The 17,889-nt window shown below is 43.9% G+C and overlaps 2 protein-coding genes across 2 annotated transcripts; one reads left to right on the forward strand and one right to left on the reverse strand.

The window, feature by feature from the left end:
• Positions 1-5,285: 5,285 nt before the first annotated feature.
• On the forward strand, positions 5,286-8,830 carry LOC124654301 (glutathione S-transferase T3-like). The gene is made up of 4 exons (XM_047193316.1): positions 5,286-5,427; positions 5,958-6,141; positions 6,218-7,005; positions 8,772-8,830. The coding sequence occupies exons 1-3, from the start codon at positions 5,306-5,308 to the stop codon at positions 6,593-6,595; spliced, it is 684 nt and encodes a 227-aa protein (XP_047049272.1). The 5' UTR covers positions 5,286-5,305; the 3' UTR covers positions 6,596-7,005; positions 8,772-8,830.
• Positions 8,831-9,668: 838 nt separating this feature from the next.
• Positions 9,669-16,520, reverse strand: LOC124656747 (probable leucine-rich repeat receptor-like protein kinase At2g28990). The gene is made up of 12 exons (XM_047195437.1): positions 16,451-16,520; positions 15,801-16,338; positions 14,398-14,861; positions 12,760-12,898; positions 12,605-12,676; positions 12,184-12,261; positions 11,866-12,023; positions 11,519-11,781; positions 11,276-11,402; positions 10,788-10,856; positions 10,502-10,691; positions 9,669-10,062 (listed from the first exon to the last, which is right to left on the reverse strand). Exons 1-12 carry the CDS (start codon positions 16,518-16,520, stop codon positions 9,669-9,671), a joined length of 2,562 nt encoding a protein of 853 aa, XP_047051393.1.
• Positions 16,521-17,889: the final 1,369 nt, after the last annotated feature.

Raw genomic sequence — 17,889 nt, forward strand, 5'->3', positions numbered from 1 at the left:
TATTCATGTCGCCAGACGACCCCACAGGGATCAGGTGCGGCGCTTCGGAGTGTGGCACGAACTTGAAGGACCCGCATCGGATTGAATCTCTTGGATCTGATGGCGTTGGTGACTCGAGTAAGAACGCCGCAGATGTGACTGGTACTGCCGATGAATTGCCTGGTGCCGACATGCTTCCCACAGACGGCGCCAATTGTCGAGGGTACTCCTCGGCAATGCCCTTCGATTGGGGCTTAGGGTTGATGGAATCCTGTAGGCTGACATGAGATATCGGTTCACAGACAAGCGGGGAGAGCGATTTACCCAGGTTCGGGGCCCTCGATGAGGTAAAACCCTTACGTCCTGCCTGTCTGATCTTGATTATGAAAATATTGGGTTACAATGGGGTGCCGAAGGGTTCGGTTGAGATCTCGTCGAGAGGCTAAGTGTTGCGGCGACCTAGCTCTAGACTTTTGGTGGCTAAGATTGCTAAGATTGATCGTGTCCCTCGGCAGCCCCTCTCCTGGCTTTTATATAGGAGGCCAGGTTTCAAGAGGTCTAACCGAGTACGACTAGTGTTTACAGTAGTTCTAGATCTAGATTTTCCTTGTTCGGCTCCCTCCTTGTCTTGTCCGCCAAGGAATCTTCTGCTGCGCCATCCAAGTGGCCCACCTGGCCATCGAGTACCTTCATGGGCCTCCAGCTAGATCGCATAGGGTAGGGCAATGTCGGTTACCCGAAGGGTAATGCCCACGTCAGAGGAGGATGAGGATGAGAGGATAAGGAGTAGGTCGGAGGTGGAGGTGGAGGTGGAGGAGGAGTGGGCCGGAGGTGGATGTGGACGTGGAGGAGGAGGAGTTGGCCGGAGGTGGAGGTTGAGGAGGAGAAGTTGGCCGGAGGTGGAGGTTGAGGAGGAGGAGTTGGCCGGAGGTGGAGGTTGAGGAGGAGGAGGAGTTGGCCGGAGGTGGAGGTTGAGGAGGAGGAGCTCACGCCGGAGGAGGAGGCCCGAGGTGGAGGAGGGATGTCACCGGAGGAGGAGGAGGCCGTCGGTGAGTATTGCAAGGAGAAGAGGAGGAGGGAAAGAGGAGAAGGGGGAGAAGTGAGGAAGGAGAAGAGGGAGGAGGGCCGGCTTGAATATATAGTACTGGTTACCGCCGCACACCTAGTATGGTGGTGCGCGAGGGGTAATTTTTTCTTTTTTTCACCCAAATCTTAAACCTGAAAAAAGTCATGTTTCTGTTTTCCAATTGACGAATCCATTTTTTGTCCAAACGACCGTAGGTTGTTGACCAGAACTTACTACCGGCGCACTAGGCAGCGCCGGGGATAACTCGTCTTACCGCCGACGAACTAGCTGGTGCGCCGGCAGTACCTAGTTATCACCGGCCCGTTCCCACCGGCGGGCGCTGGTGCGCCGGCAGTAGGCAAATTTGGTGCGCCGGCAATAAGCGTTTTCCTAGTAGTGGAACACCCTTCCTTACTATCTCAACTAGCTGATCAAATCTGCGATTAAGATCTTCACGGAGCGCTTGTATTTGTTGATCTACAACATCCACTCTTTTTCCCAATTCCTCCATTGCTTGGTGCAGCTCTCAATGAGGAAACCAATAGCTGAATCGGATCAGCGGGGCTCTGATACCACCTGAAGCAGCACAAGGTTGTGGAGGAACAACTCCACCGTGTTGCTACAACATGGACATCACAATTGTTGAAGGAACCACTTCAACGTGCTGCGCTAGATGTCGCTCTAGAGGCATAGGCTAGATATCGCTCTAGGGGCGGGGCTGTGAAGAGTTTTTTTCAATCCAAAACTCTCAACACACAAGATCTAGTCCAGGATCTTAAGACACAACACAAGGTTCCATTTATTTGATAGGTTGGGGGTACATAGTCCGGTTACATAGGTAGAGATGTGGTATAGGCTGCATGAGCCTTTAATACTTAGCTCCACCCACAACTAGAGTGTTCTAGAGAACACTACATAAGCTATAAAAAGAGATACAAATATTCTAGTTACAACTTATAGCTAGAACATGCTAGAAACTACTACAACACATGTGACTAAGGGCATCTCCAACGGGGCGACGCATTTCGGACGCTCAAATTATCCGCGGGCGTCCGTTTGTGTCGCATGGCGGACACGAAAACGACCGCGAAGCACGAAAAGTCCGTTTGCGTCAGGGGCCACCCCCAGCGGTCCGACGCATTTTTGACATGCAACTGTTTTGTTTTCCTGCTCCTTGTTTTCATTTTTGTTGAAGGACTACCCAATTTGTATGAATGAGAAAGTTTAAATGCGAAAACAACTAGTACTGAATGATATCCTGTTGCTGCCATAAACAGTTCACCGGATAGATTACTCGAATCGAAGAAGTTCAAACATATTTAACATACAAACAAGAACAAATTTAAAAACAATAAACTATAAACTAATTCTTGGCCTTCTTGTTAGAAGGTCCTGCCTCGTCGTCCTCACTCCTGCGCCTCTTGCTTGTCACCTCCTCGTCGGAAGATGAACTGGCGGACGACGCGTTCGTGGAGGATTTGGAGTCGGACGAAGTGTCGTCTTCGTCCTCGTCGTCGGTGAACGGACGACGACGATGATGCGCCGCCCGCGCCTGCGCCCTTGCCCGGGCCCTAGCCTCCTTCCTTGCCACCGCCTTGTCGTCCGCCGCCTCCTGCGCCCCCAGCCGGTTGAACCTGGCGTCGGAGCCCTCCTCCTCGTCCTCGCCGTCGCTGCCAGCGGCGCCTCCGTCTTCCTCCTGGCCATCGCTGACATCGGCGCCTCTGTCCTCCTCCTCCTCCTCACTCGGCGTGGAGGCAGGGTCGCTGGGCGTGGAGCCCGGATCGCTTGGCGTCGCAGGGCTTTCCCACCAATGCATCCATCCCGGCGACTTGCCCTCGCTCTCCGAGTCCGATGGCAGGGTATAGTCGCTCATGGCGTCTGGCTAGCCGGTGTTGGAGAAGAAGAAAAAGAAGAAGCAGGCGGTTCGACGTGAAATACAGTACACGCAGGGGTTATATTCTGCGGGGATTAACGATAGCGCGTATAACGAATAGGCCTGTGGTTGCTCTTCCGCGGCGGTTCGGCGCTCCATTCCGGCGGTTGGCGGGTTGATCGGCGTGGTTGCCACTCCGGCGGTTGACATTGGCGCACTTGATGTGCTTTAATTTGAGGCCGATCGAACCAGAGTCGCTGCCAGGTGGACCCATGGGGGAAGCGAGCGGACGCTAGGCGCGACCGCGCATCGTCCGCGGAGACGCAAACGTGCCGCATATTTGCGCCACGTTTGCGTCACGGCGGACGCACCGGACACGATGCGTCGCCCCGCTGGAGCAGGGTGCAGATGCATTTTCGGGTCCGCGCGAACGCAAACGGTCGCACAACGACCGTTTGCGTCGCCCCGTTGGAGATGCCCTAAAGGATTCTATTTCCTAGAATATGGTAGAAGTGTGTAGAAGCTAGTACTGGACCTTACTTCTATTTTATTTTTAATTTATTTTCTCTACTATCCCTCATCAGGTATAGGAGCTACCTTAAAATAGGTTTACCAGTGAACCAGACAACACTTGCTGACAGAAATTCGGACTTTGTTTTATTATAACATTTGCGGATGGAGTGAACATTGTAAATACATGTACAGAGGATAATCGCGTCATCTAACTAACTAAACTAGTATGTATATCTTGTCCAAGAAAGTGAATAGCAACAACGTGAGCTACATGCCCTACGTGAAAAGATTTTACCGTTGTGATGACTTAGTACATGTGAACGTGCATTTGTTGTTCGCTTACAGTCGGGTGTGCTATGGCATTGTAAGCAAGGCATGCGGCAGCGTCAACAGTTGCCATAATGAGCTAGTAGAGAGCCGGAGAACGAGCGAACTTTGCACCACTGGATGCCATGGCGGCGAGATGCGCCCTGCATAGCAAATCAGCGGCATGAAAGCACGGAGGAGCACCATGTAGAACGAGGCGTGAAGTGCGGCCGCCGCCATGGCCATGATGTGGTTTCGGACTGGCACCGTCGACTGCCACGGTTTGGTGCTTGTTTAGTGGTGGCTTAAGGAAGAGGAGGACAACAAGAACCCACATATATCATCGAGAGGAGCACTTCGGCGAGTACCACATAAGCAACAATGGCCTAGCCGGAGGATGATCTGGAATGCTGATCTACCCGATTGGTCACCCGCGTCCGTAATATAAGTGACCCTAAAACCGCCATAACAACTGGAAATAGTATAGGGCGTTTGGCATATACAGATTTAGGCTAAGGTGCGAATAAAAATATAACGTATGTTTGCAATTCACAAATAGTTGTGTGGTGTAGTGGTATAGTACTAGTATAAAGTAGAGCGATAGGTTTTGTGTTCAGAACTCACCGACAACGCCACTAATTTAATTATTTCTATTACCACTGACAGGTGGGGACCGCATGGAGGAAAGTACCAAGGTGACAACCAGGGAAAAATGTACAAGGTTGGTTTTGCAAAAATTACGACGCCACGTCTCAACTTCAGAGTGATTTTGGATCTATATGCTCTCTCGGTACAAGTTGTCGTACCTAGGGTGCTCGTTTTATAAGTTGTGGTACTTAACTGCACATCTCATGCAAGTTGCTAAAAGTGATATAACTATAACATATAAATGAAAGAAATACAAAGCTCATCCACTAAGAGCAGGTACAACAATGCCTAAGAGCAGGTACAACAATGCCTAATCAGCAGGCTATATCAATTGCCATGTCATCAAAGTCCTACGTGGGGAAGAGAGAAAGGAGGAGAGAGAGCGACGTGAGCGCTTCGTCAATCGCCCGGCTACAGCGCACGAATCAAGGGAAAATAGCTCGCTTGCAGCCCGCGTGCTAGCGCTAGGCCGGCGCCTCGTTCTTCCTCTCGATCCCCTGCATCCCATATGTTTCGCGCCAAATCAATTTCCTCCCGCCCTGAATCAACCTCTTCCACGCCAAATCTCTCTTGCTGCCCTACAAATCAATTCTCCCGCACCCAAATCAACTCTCAGTTCACCAAAATTGTCCCAAAATACTCACTCAAGAACCCTAGACGCCAAGCCCGCCGCCGCCGGCGCCGCCGCCCGCTGCGAGATGGCCGGGAAGTCCAAGAGGACTACTGCACCGGCGCCTCTGAAGTTCCCATGGCCGACGGCTCAGCCCATCCCGCCGCCAGGGGCTCAGCTCGTCCTTCCGCCAACAGATCAGTCCGTCCCGCTGTCGGCCATCCCTTCCATGTTTGGAACTGGCTCATGGCTACCGCCACGACCACCACAGTCCATGGGGGCAACCTCCCCACCGTGTTGGCTCGCTGGGATGACCCAATCTACAGATTTGTCGGCGCAAGGCCCTTGGTGGACACCGCCCGCTGGAATTGGAGGCTCAGCGCAACCTATACCCACGGCTGGGAATCTTGAGGCCTACAATCTGCAAACTTGGTATGTGATATTGCCTCCAATCATGATTAGTTGATCTTGAGTACTGCTTTGCTGCCAGCTTACTGAACCTAATACACACGAGTTGTAGAGAACTTCAGACATGAGTAAGAGTGTCGGGTCTTTTTGTGCTGTTTGCAACATGATGCTTGATTGTTTCCGTGTTGGGCATGCATGAACTGGGTATAGAATTGTATTCTCTGAAATAGCCAGTATTTACATGTATAGAATCGTACTTCTGTACTGTGTGATAGACTGCAGAACGGTGGACCATATCCATATATGATATTCTTCCCTAGAACGAGTAGACAATTGAAGTTTTGGACAGTAGTTAGTGGTTGGTTGCAAGGTGTATTGCCCAAAGGATTGTCGTACTGATGCAAGAATAAAGTGCAGTTAGTGGTTGGTTTAATTATATAATCTGCCCTCTTATAATCTTTTAAGCATATTATACTGATCGTACAAATTATCTGCAGTAGCCAGTAAAACGAATGATATAAAGTTAATGGTTTGATCATCTAATGCTTGAGCAGGGGATTGGATTCTCACCCGCCTGGTGATTTCCTTGGTTTCTATACGAACACATCAAGCAACAAACAAGCTGTGGAAAATGGGACTTCATCACAACCAATCAAAGTTGGTGATGACACCAACACTAATGATTGTGCAAGGACTGAAAAACGTTTGCTATGGACAAAAGAGGAGGACCTTAGATTGGTAAGAGTTTTTTGCATGCTTTCTCTGTGTGTTACATTACTAGCACAATAATAAACCTATTCTGATAATATTGTAGGTCAGTGCTTGGTTGAATAATTCAAACGAACCAATCCAATCAAATTATAGGAAGAACAAGCAATATTGGAAACAGGTTGCTGCTGTCTACAACAGTACCACACCAAAAAACAGGGCAAGGCTAGTCAAGCATGTGAAGGATCGCTTCGCGAAAATTAAGAAAAAAGTTGCATGGTTTTGTGCAAGTTGGAAGGAGGCTAATGCTTTGTATGCTAGTGACGAATCTGATGTAGATTTAAAGAAGAGAGCAATGCAAACTTATGAGGCAGATCACAAAGAAGATGGCCCATTTATGTTTGAGCACTGTTGGGAGGAACTCAAAGAGCAACCAAAATGGGACGCATATTTGGAACGCCTAGAAGATCTGGAGCCAGTGTAGAGAAAATTTAGTGTTGATGATGAAGTGGGGAACCATTTCAGTCTTGATGATGCTCGAGATGAACGACCACCAGGTGGCAAGCAAGTTAAAGAGCAGCGGAAACAAAAAAGAAAGAGTGAAAGTTGTATAATAGATCTTGAAGGTGAGCTTAGCAAGTTTGTAGATGCCCAGAATGCAGCAAATGAAGGCCGCAAAGAGATGTTAGAGACACAAAAGCGTGTGTAGTGAAAATCTGGAAGCTCGGAAGCTTGCGTGTGTTGCAGCAAAAGATCACAAGGAGTCAGTCATACTAGAGACTTATCGATCGTTGATGATGCAAGACACAACTAGAATGCCCGAAGATGTGAGAGCTGAGCACGTGTTGGCATTAAAATGCTTCAGGGAGAGGTTATTTGGTAACACTAACTAAGGTATTTCCTGTTGTCCAGTATCTTTGTTTAAATTTATAAATGCAGTCAATGGTCCATATTGTTCTTTGTGCTGAAATACCATATTGTTCTTTGTGCTGAAATACCACATTGTTCTTTGTGCTAATTATTCTTAAGTTGTAGTCAACAGTCCACACAGTCCAGATAACCATGCAGGAAGTCCAAAAACAAATGCAGTCAATTGTCCAAATAAACGTAACTACAATGCAGTCCAGATAACCATGCGGAATAATTACACACCAAAAAATATGCTACTTCTATATAATGCTATATCTTCTCTTTAGACTCATCCTTTCAAACCCACCTTCGTACTCAGCCTACCAGCCCATCGTTCTCACCCATCATGTCTGACTCATCCGATGAGCTAGCCCCATCCAAAATCATGGAAACCTATGTTGCTGAGCAGAGCGTACTAGACTCCTTCGCTAGGAGGCTAATGGTGAAAATCAAGGCTAGGCTTGGAGTGGGATTATCTCACCGACGACGTGGTCGAAGGAAGCGCATCCGGAGGGATCATGCAGGTGCTCATCAGCATTTGGTGGAGGACTACTTCGCTGAACAACCACTTTATCCCGATAGTATGTTTTGTACAAGATTTCGTATGAATAGGGATCTCTTTGTACGCATTGTGAATGCCCTTGGTCAGTGGTCTCCCTATTTCACTTATAGGGCAGACTGTTCTGGTCGAATAGGGCTCTCACCATTGCAAAAGTGTACAGCTGCCATGCGCATGCTAGCATACGGTACCCCTGCAGATGCTCTTGATGAGTACTTGAAAATTGGGAAGTCCACTACGTTAGCGTGCTTGGACAAGTTTGCACGAGGGGTGATTCAACTGTTTGGTGGGCACTACTTGCGACGCCCCACACAGGAGGATGTCGAGCGTCTACTTCAGGTTAACGAGTCTCGTGGGTTCCCTGGAATGCTAGGAAGTATTGATTGCATGCACTGGCGATGGGAAAAGTGTCCTCTAGCATGGAGGGGGCAATTCACCCGTGGGGATTATGGAGTTCCAACAATGGTCCTAGAAGCCGTTGCTTCCCAGGACCTTCATATTTGGCATGCTTTCTTTGGAGTTTCTGGGTCAAACAACAACTTTAATGTGCTCAACCAGTGCCCGTTGTTTTTCGATGCATTGAAAGGAGAAGCCCCTCAAGTTCAGTTTCTGTAAATGGGAATGAGTATACCACGGGTTACTACCTTGCTGATGGTATATATATAGAGTGGGCTGCCTTCATGAAGACTATACCACTTCCCCAAATAGAGGAGCACAAGTTGTTTGCCCAGTTCCAAGAAGCAGCGAGGAAAGATGTGGAGCGTGCTTTCGGGGTATTGCAGTCCCGTTTTACCGTTGTTCGGCGGCCTGCACGTCTATGGAAGAGAAAGAGTGTTGGAAGGATCATGCTAGCTTGTGTTATTCTCCACAATATGATGGCCGAAGATGAGAAAGAGCAGGCTGCCATTCATATTGATTTGAATGAGAATCTAGGAGCATCAATTGCTCTATCCTGAAGTTAATGTTGGTGGTAATGTATGTTTCGCTGATGTGCTGCGTAGAAAAGCCAAAATCCGTGCTCGTCCACAACATACCCAGCTTAAAAATGATTTGATTGAGCATATTTGGCATAAGTTTCGAAATAACCATCATAATTAGTCATGGTGGGATATACTAATATATGCATGTTGCTATTCTTTTTTCCCTGTAACACTAGTGATCATCATGATATCTTACATGTTATTTATTTCAGGACTATGCCAGGATGTGGTGATTGCTGCAGGTTCTACCCTAGAGGTGCATTCTCTAATCTGGACTTGCTTTGTTCATTATTGATATTTATTTCTCCCATTGAACAATTATGCTAGATTAGTACTACATACCTTATTTCAGCAATCTGGTCAACAAATTCTACTCTACTGTTTCAATATATACACTTGTTCATATTTTCTTTTTTCCATACAGTGGCTGAAGGTTGTTGCTGTTGCTGTTTCTTTCTACCGATGCTCCAACTATGGCTTTGTGGCTTTATCATTTTCAAGATCAAATTGATGTCTTGTTTGCTGGACACCGTATCTGTTATTTTGTTTGGTTCATGCTTTCTTCTAAAGAGTCATGTACTGTTTAATTCTCAATGTCATGGTGCTAAGTATTATGTTTGGATCTAGTCAATGCTGAAGAGTTGGTATGGTCTATGAAACATATGTTTGTTGTTTCTTATGAATCAGTTTGCCTTATTATATATTCATGGTGTGGCTGGCATATATGTATGTTGTTTGAATTGCTACAAAGATGCACGCCACACTGGATCACAACAAGTGATATGCTATTTTTTTATTAAATACAACTTACCAGCCAACCTCATAGTCAGCCTATTGTATGAGTTAGGCTCTAAGATGGCTTTTGCTGACATGGCATGGCTATATAGCCAGCAGCTTACTACTCTATTGCCATTGCTCTAAGGCACCCCTTTTTGTTTGCACACGGAAAGCAATCAATGCAACACATACATACATGTATTAAACAACAACCATCACAATGCGCTCCTACATGCACACAAGTTTACTGTGACATACATATTATTCACAACAACCTGTTACAATAGAGAACCATCATGGATACCATGAAAAAGTCCATGAAAGTTGCAACTTCATCTTGCTGATGGACCAAATGTTGAAACCGGGCCTCCAGTAGTACTCGTGAAGCTACCCTGGATGCTATTATCCTCGCGAGATTCCTCCAACGCAAGGCTCTCTTTCAGCTGTGCCATCACGACAGCCATTGTTGGCCTTCGGATAGAAGCATCAGCTGTGCAAGCCATGGCAGTGTCGACAAGTTTCCACATGGAGTTGACATCATAGGCACCTCTCAACTTAGCGTCAGCCACCATGCTGATGTTACCAGTAGCAATCTTTTGTTTCACACGTTGAACGATGTGACCATGGCCTGGTAATATTGGAGGCTCACCGGTGGCTACCTCAAGTAGAACAACACCAAAGCTATAAACATCACTGCTCTCGGTTAGCCATCCAGTGTGGTAGTACCTAAGAACAACAGTTCATAACATAGTAACTTGTTAGACCTCTTTCTTTATATCAAGGGAAATTGGCACCATAGCATAGTAACCGTTAGAGCATAGCTGCATTAGCAACTTTACATGGCAAAGTTCATCCATTCATGCAAAAATTATTCCAATTCCATTGCATTCTCTTGTAGTCTTATGAGTTGGAAATTCATTAGATTAGGTAAAATAAATTTGTTAATTTTTCTAAATCGCCAACAACATATACAAGCCACATCTTACCAAACCTAATATTTTGATTAAGCTCTCAATGCAATGTTATTTTTAGTAACCCTCTTTTTGAACTTGCATAGTGGACTGGTTAAAAAGGAACACTAAATTGCATGTGCTTTACTTCATAATCAATTATTAGCTTTATAAGAAAGAAGGAAAATTTTCATATAGTATAGAAAGTCACATACTCAGGATCCATGTAACCCGCTGATCCAGCTGCATTAGTTGATATGTGAGTCTGCATTTCACTGAGATAGGTTTTGCAAAGTCCAAAATCAGCTATCTTCGCTCGAAGATTTTGACCTAAGAGAATGTTGTTGGTTTTCACATCTCGATGAATTATTGGTAAGCTGCATCCCTTGTGCAGATAGTCCAGACCTACACATATTGCATCAAGTCCATTAGTGGAAGAAAGAGAATCTGATCTATACCATATTCTCTTAGTCCTAAAGATATCTTCACACTACACCATACCTTGTGCTGATTCAAGAACAATTTGTACGCGTGTGGTCCAACCCAAGGTTTTGCCAACACCAGTTTTTCCTTGATATACAAGAATAATAACAAATAGAGCATAACTCCGTTTAGAACTTCACATGTCAAATACTAAAATTTCATACATGCATGCACTATTTCCATGTTTGCAATTATGTTACATTCTCTTACGATCTTCCTGGTTGGAATTTATTAAATTAGATGAAATAAGATAGTTACTTTCAGCACACGGTTAGGATATCCCAAAAAAATGGGCAAGAAGCAATATGCAGCCATGAATAGTTGTTACTTGAGGCACTTCAAAAGATACTTATGTTGACATTCTCAACCTATTTCTGTTTAAATTTCTCAAGCCACTCAAGATAGCCACTTAAGTTCAAACAATGGTAGGAAATTCGTATGGGATTTTAAGGCAGCCACAAAGTCTGTTATCACTTAGCCATTACTTATGTTTTTAATGGACAAACCTCTCAACTGATCAGTAAGACTTCCTTCAGACATGTACTCATAAACGAGTGCTAAATGATCCTTCTCCCAGCAGTAACCAACCAAAGAAACTAGATTTCTGTGGTGCACCTTTGTCAAGCTATTGACCTGTGTAACGAAAAAGAACACAAATAAAAATTTCTGAATTTCCATGCAGGCTTGCTATGATGATAGCAACTTTATTCTTTTGAAATTGCATTTTTTTTCAATCAGGGAGAAAGTACCTCTGCTAAAAACTCATCAAGACCATGCGATGAATGTTCAGATCGCATCTTGACAGCAACTTCAGTGTCATCTTCTAAACGACCATAGTACACGAGCCCAAACCCTCCTTGCCCAATGGAACGTTCAAATTTATTTGTTAACTTCTCCAACTCCTTGTATGTGAATTGGCGATTTTCAGAATTGTGCAAGTGATCCCCTTTACTTGTTATACTTACTGGAGCAGTATGAGGTTTTGCCGGCCTTGGAGCATCATATGTAGAGACTGATTGCACAAATGTCAGATATATCATGTAAACACTAAATGTAGTAAATCTTAATAGTCACTGAAAGAGAATAACATATGCACCTTTGGGCTTTCTTTTCCTTCTCCAGATTAAACAAGAAAGAACAAGTCCAACCACTACCACCATGAAAACCACTACCGAAATAGATATTATAGTTGTTCTATTTTTTGAGCGAGACGGACTTTTTGTTTTGTTGCACATGTTTTTGTCAGATTCATACCTGAAATAGAGAAAATATATATCAATAAGTTCAGGGTTACTCTGGTGCAAAAAAGAATTATTCAATAGTCATCTGCGTAAAGATCACAGAAAGAGAAGCATCCGAGTATAATTAGAATGCAAATTCGTAGAAAAGGAAACACTCACAAGGAAAAGCAAACCTGAAATTGAGAGGACCTGTAGACCTTTTACAGAGGGGGTCTGGAACTGGGCCATTCATATTGTTGCCAGACAAATCCCTGTAGAAAGTGGCATGTAGTTTAGAAACGTGGGACGTTCTTACTATTGTAACACTGACAACAAAATATATCTGAACATAAGTCCTCTGAAGTAGGTCTTATTGGTGTTATCCACTCATATCTACAGGTAGAAGAGGCTCCCCATTCATGTCAAATAGAAAAGTCATATATTATAGATACTTGCATATATCTACAAAAGCAAGTATTGTGCACTTTATACCCTTGCTCACCATCTGCTAATCATTCATGTGTCAAGAAACATGTTGGGCATGAAGAAGTATCAAGGTTTCTTTAACATTATTCTATATACCATGGTTAATTATCTTCATTATCCAATACTTACAGGAATTGGAGTTCTGTGAGCAATGTGAAGTTATCAGATATTGATCCATTCAAGTTACTATTGGAAAGATCCCTGCATGGAAATTCATATTCCGACATAAGGAAACGCAACATATTTGGATGATCAACATGAGACACCATCAAAACAATACTCACAGAGATGTTATCCTCGTAGTGTTCTTAGTTATATTGCTACATTTCACGCCATTCCATGCAAATTTCACTGGAAAGCATGGATCGCCCATCCAGTTTCTCTTTACTCCATACTCAAGTTTGATAGCCATCATTGCATCGACTACCATATCAAAATCAAAAGAAGTGCTCAGAGGGCAAATGTTTAATCATCCTCATGAAAAACATGATTGATCACAGAATGCAAATATGCAGTTTGTTGGGAAAAGTCACAAAGCTAAGACTTCAGTAATGTTTTTTGAACCCCCGCTCCTCGACTAGCATGTGCGAAATTTAATATAACCTGATAAAGAGGGGTTAAATTTTAACTGGGACAACCGGTTTTCGTAATTTAATGAAGCACGTTTCAAAGCACGGGGGCAGTGGTGAGGGACATGTATTTTACGTCTAGTTGGCATATGTTGTATATGCTCAGTCGGCAGCCGCTGGCCACTGTTTGTACACCTCAAACCCTTTTTATTTGCAAAACACAGTACAGACGTAGACGGTCACATATACGCACACACACTTACCCCTATGAACGCATGCACACCCTACCCATATGAGCACCTCCGAGAGACTGCGTCCAAGAAAATTTCACCCGACGGGTCTTGAGATTGACGAAGTCACCACAAGCATCTCGCTATCGACAGGAACGTCACCTCCCACTGAAGAATATTCCGCCTTTTAATGAGACACCAAAGTGTCAAACCCGAATTTTGAACTCTGCTGGGCTGGGGGTGCCACTGCCCTCCTAACCACCCAACCACAGTTTGGTTCCCTACGCTTCAAGCCCTCATCGCTGCTGTGGGCGCCTAAATTGGCAACATGTGGCGAAGGGGAGGGACACATTGTGTCTGAGCTTAGAGGCCTAGATGTACCTAACGAAAATTATTATTTTTATTATGTTTTAAAATATTTTAAAAAATTACGGATGTATATATATGGGCATTACATGTTCGCACACACAATTTTTTATAGAGAAAAGGCAATTTAGAGGCATGTGTAAAGTAGACAAAATAAAGTTTCGTATTAGGCTATTTTGGAGCACCGTAAAACTGTCTTTTTACACCGGCCACAACAATATATATTTTAGCGAAACTTTGTGTACGTACATAGAATATATGGCCGGATGTACATCGACATACTTTATGGTTTTCGGATAATGGGTACATCCAAGTAGATTTTCTGAAAGGATAGCACCACCTTGAGGTAAATAAAAAATATTTTTTTTAGTATTTTTGGACATTTTGTCATTTTTGTTTAGGCCACATACAATTGTACTTTATGAAAAACTGCAGAGTAAGTACCAAGGTATTAAGCACATGCATTTTTTTTAAGTTCAAGTTTTTTTTGTCCACCTAGATACTAGCTATTTTCGCTGTAAGTGTGCAGCTCCATTCCCAGATTTATTAATTTCTCGATATCTGGTTGTTATTATAAGACCATATATAAAACCTATAGTGTATATTGGGAATGTTATAAACATTAAAGGAAAATTTTCATATGGAATCAAGGTAAAAGTAATTGACATGCTATATGTTTCGTTTAAGAAATAAACCAACATTGCATACTACAGTGAATATAAATGAGTGGGGGTAGCTAGGATCGGAGATATCTCACAGTCTTTGGAGAACGTGCTCGGGGTGTCGTGGGGGATGCGGTTGTAGATCTCGTATGCGTTCATCATCGGAGGGAGCATGGATTTGTTGGTGGCTTGAATAGTGATATTGTAGTTGCCGTCTGTACTCCTATACCAATCAGTATTGTACAGGTATCCAGCGGACAGGTAAGGAGGGCTGTAGTTCTGGTGCACCATGCCGTTGAAGTGGACATCAAACAGCCGGACTTGCCTGTTTTGTATGTCGGCAAAGTGTAGGATCATCTTAACCCCCAACGAGCTCTGGTACGTGTCCCATATGTAGCTCATCGCCGTGCCATTATTGACAGGAGCGAGACCTGTCTGAAGAACGGGGATGGGAACTTGGAACAAGTCATCCTGCTGGATGGTCTGTTCGGTGGAAATGTTCGCCAATGACGAGCTGGTGCTCCATTCCCAAATGCGGTCATATGGATCGTCCGGATACCTTAAAAAATGACAATCCATCAGTTACAAAATAAATGAACGTAATTATTTTTATTATTCTACATCGAAAAATCCTTTATTTATATTTTATTTAACAAAGATTTGACAAAAGCATACATCCAAATAACCCAAAGTCACTAAATAACCCATTGTCATTGATGTGTTTGATTTAATTCAATAAACTTGTGCGATAAATAGTTTAATACTTATTTATGTTGAATAGTTGAATAGGTAGTAGCTCGAACCATGTTTGAGTCCTAGTTTCCCCATTTTAGGAAGATACAACCAAAATTGTAAATAGCCGGCTTATGAGAACATCCCTCGCTATGAGTTGTAACTAAAATTTACTCCGTTTTGATTTTTTTGGAAAAAAACCCACTAGATGGATTAGTCCGCTACAGCTGCATTATAGCTTTCTTAGCTATAGAAAATGTAACCGCCAAATGGACGAAGATTTGGTGCACATGAGCACCATTGCTTTGAGTTTTTTTGAAATATTTAAAAACTGTATGTTATGTTTCAAAACGTTATAAAAATTAATCCATGAATACATACATATGTCATGAATACTTGTGCGAAGTTTCGGTAAAAAATATGTTGTATTTTTAGCTACAGAAAAAAACAAATTTATCGCTGTGTATTGGGACAATTTTTGTCAGAAATTTTTGAAGCTGTGTATTGGGACAATTTTTGTCAGAAATTTATCTTTTGGGACAACATATTTTCTTCCGAAATTTTTACAAAGATTTCTATGTATGTGCAGATTTAAGCTTAATTTTTTCGTAATCTCAGAAATATGTTTTTTAAAAACTAGGAGCACTGGTGCTCATGTGCCAAAGTTATTTTTCGCCGCTAAATGCAATATCCCTCTATATTATATATGTTTAGAAAAAACAAGAGAAACAAAGAACCAGGCACCGGAAAACTTCAAACGACGTACCGTATATTATGGTCTGCGCCCAGATTTGTCCTTTCATGCGTGGATATGTACTCGTCGACGGTGGCGTCAGGGTAAAGGGAGGAATTCAGTGGCCTCAGTTCCACCGTGCTGACAAACGGCGTGCCGCCGCCGGTGTTCACCACGCACACCGGCACCCAGCTCGCCCATGCGACGAAGATCGCCTCGGACCACCAGTAATCCCTGTTGAGGAACGTGTCCCAGTAGTTGTTGCCCAGGTGGATGTCGAACGACGGGCTGTGCGCCTTGCCATCGTAATTCCCGTAGTTGAACACCATCCGCACCAGATACTTCGTACCCTCCTCGGTTGGGAGCGTGTAACAGCTCCGTACTCCGGACGGGAAGCTCCTCAGAGTTTTCAGGGACTCGTCGTTAGCACTTTGATTGGAGGCAATCCTGTGGTTCTCGCCGCCGTCGACGTACAGACCGTCGGAGACGTATTCGATGCCTGTGCGGGTGTCCCTGCGGTCGCCGACTGGGCCGACACCGCAGTCGATGCTCAGAAAACCTGATTGATGACCTATTTACACAAGCAGATGAAAATTGAGAGCCAGGACTTGAAACTGCTGCTGATTTGCGACCAAGCAGTATCAACGATCGATGTACGTAGTTGAGGTGAAAAAACAACGTACCTGGCTGACCGGAGTCATGATCTGCTGTGGCTACTAACACGAGTGCAGCAAGGAAAACAAACAACGCCATTGAAACCATCGATCACTGCGCAATGGTACGGGCAAAATGAGCAATGCCTTTGCATGTATATATATTTCGCGCTGCGCCAACTTGATATGGGAGTTGTTTGCTTGCATCGACAATTTGCTTAATAATTATAGCTAGGTAGGCCGGGTACGTACGCCTTCTCATTAAAATAACTGACGTGCTGCTCTCAGCAATTTGGTCTTGTTTGGTTTTCAGTTAGGGCAAGTGACGAGCTTTTTTGGCTGGATTTGGCTCAAGACGAACCAAGAGTATTTTGACCTCGCATCCTTGTCTATTGGCTATAAACAATCAGGCATACTAGCATCTATCGTGGTTTAAAATTTCAGTTAAAATTTGAAACACAGCTCAAAATTTTAAAAAGGGCATATCTCTCTATGAATATTAATTAGCGAATACAAATTGGGCTACGAATTCAGGCCATTAGCACCATCAGTACTATATTTACTTTTACTTTTATCCAACTGTGTTCTGAAAGTATAGTTTAAATTTCTAGAGTATTGCATACATGTGTTGTATCTATGCACTTTATTTTGAAAAACTCTATTCTATAACCGCTGCCGCGTCAGCCTGTCCACGTCAAAAGATGAAGACTTGACCGCGTCCCGCTCCACATGCATGTACATGCCCCGTACTCGCACGTGTTCCTGCTAGCTAGCACGCCACCGTTTCCGCCCGCGTGCTGCACATGGCCGAGCAGCAGGTAGAAGCATGTAGAAATACGCACCAGCATCTAGGTTCAACGAAACCCGTTTTACTATACGAGCACAGTACTTTCGGACTTCAAAAAGTTCTAAATAGAAATTTTATATCTAGAGAATGCATGTAAGTAACCGTGTGCTATTTTTTATACCTAAATTTAAAAATATGTAGCTTAAATAAAAATAATAAATTTCAGACGAACGGTCTAAAGAAAAACTCTTTCCAATAATTTTGTAACTTAGTGATAAAAAACTATATAACCTAATGAAAGAGCAAGTCCTAACCATGTAGCTTGCTTAGCTAGCTAGTTGAGTCTGCTAATCTATATCTATACCTAATAATAAAACTAATAATAAAAGTAAAACAATTTTTTGTTGGTATATTTTTTCTTACCCTCAATTGTATTTCAAATTATAGCATTGCCACCACCAAGTCAATCAGAAGAAAACGCTTCGCCAATTGTGTTCGTCCGTAGGAGGCCTTCTCCCTGTGACGCCCGTTCGTCCGATCCGCTCGTGTTCGTAAGGATACCTATCGGTGCTATCCATGATTCCCTATATATACCGCTGTGATGAGAAGCGTCGCAAGGACACACGGATAGGCCGATATCGATCCACGACAAGGTCTTCTCTCGTCCTGACGCCCGGGCGAA

The sequence above is a fragment of the Lolium rigidum genome, chromosome 5 (genome assembly GCF_022539505.1).
Source record: "Lolium rigidum isolate FL_2022 chromosome 5, APGP_CSIRO_Lrig_0.1, whole genome shotgun sequence".
NCBI lineage: Eukaryota > Viridiplantae > Streptophyta > Magnoliopsida > Poales > Poaceae > Lolium > Lolium rigidum.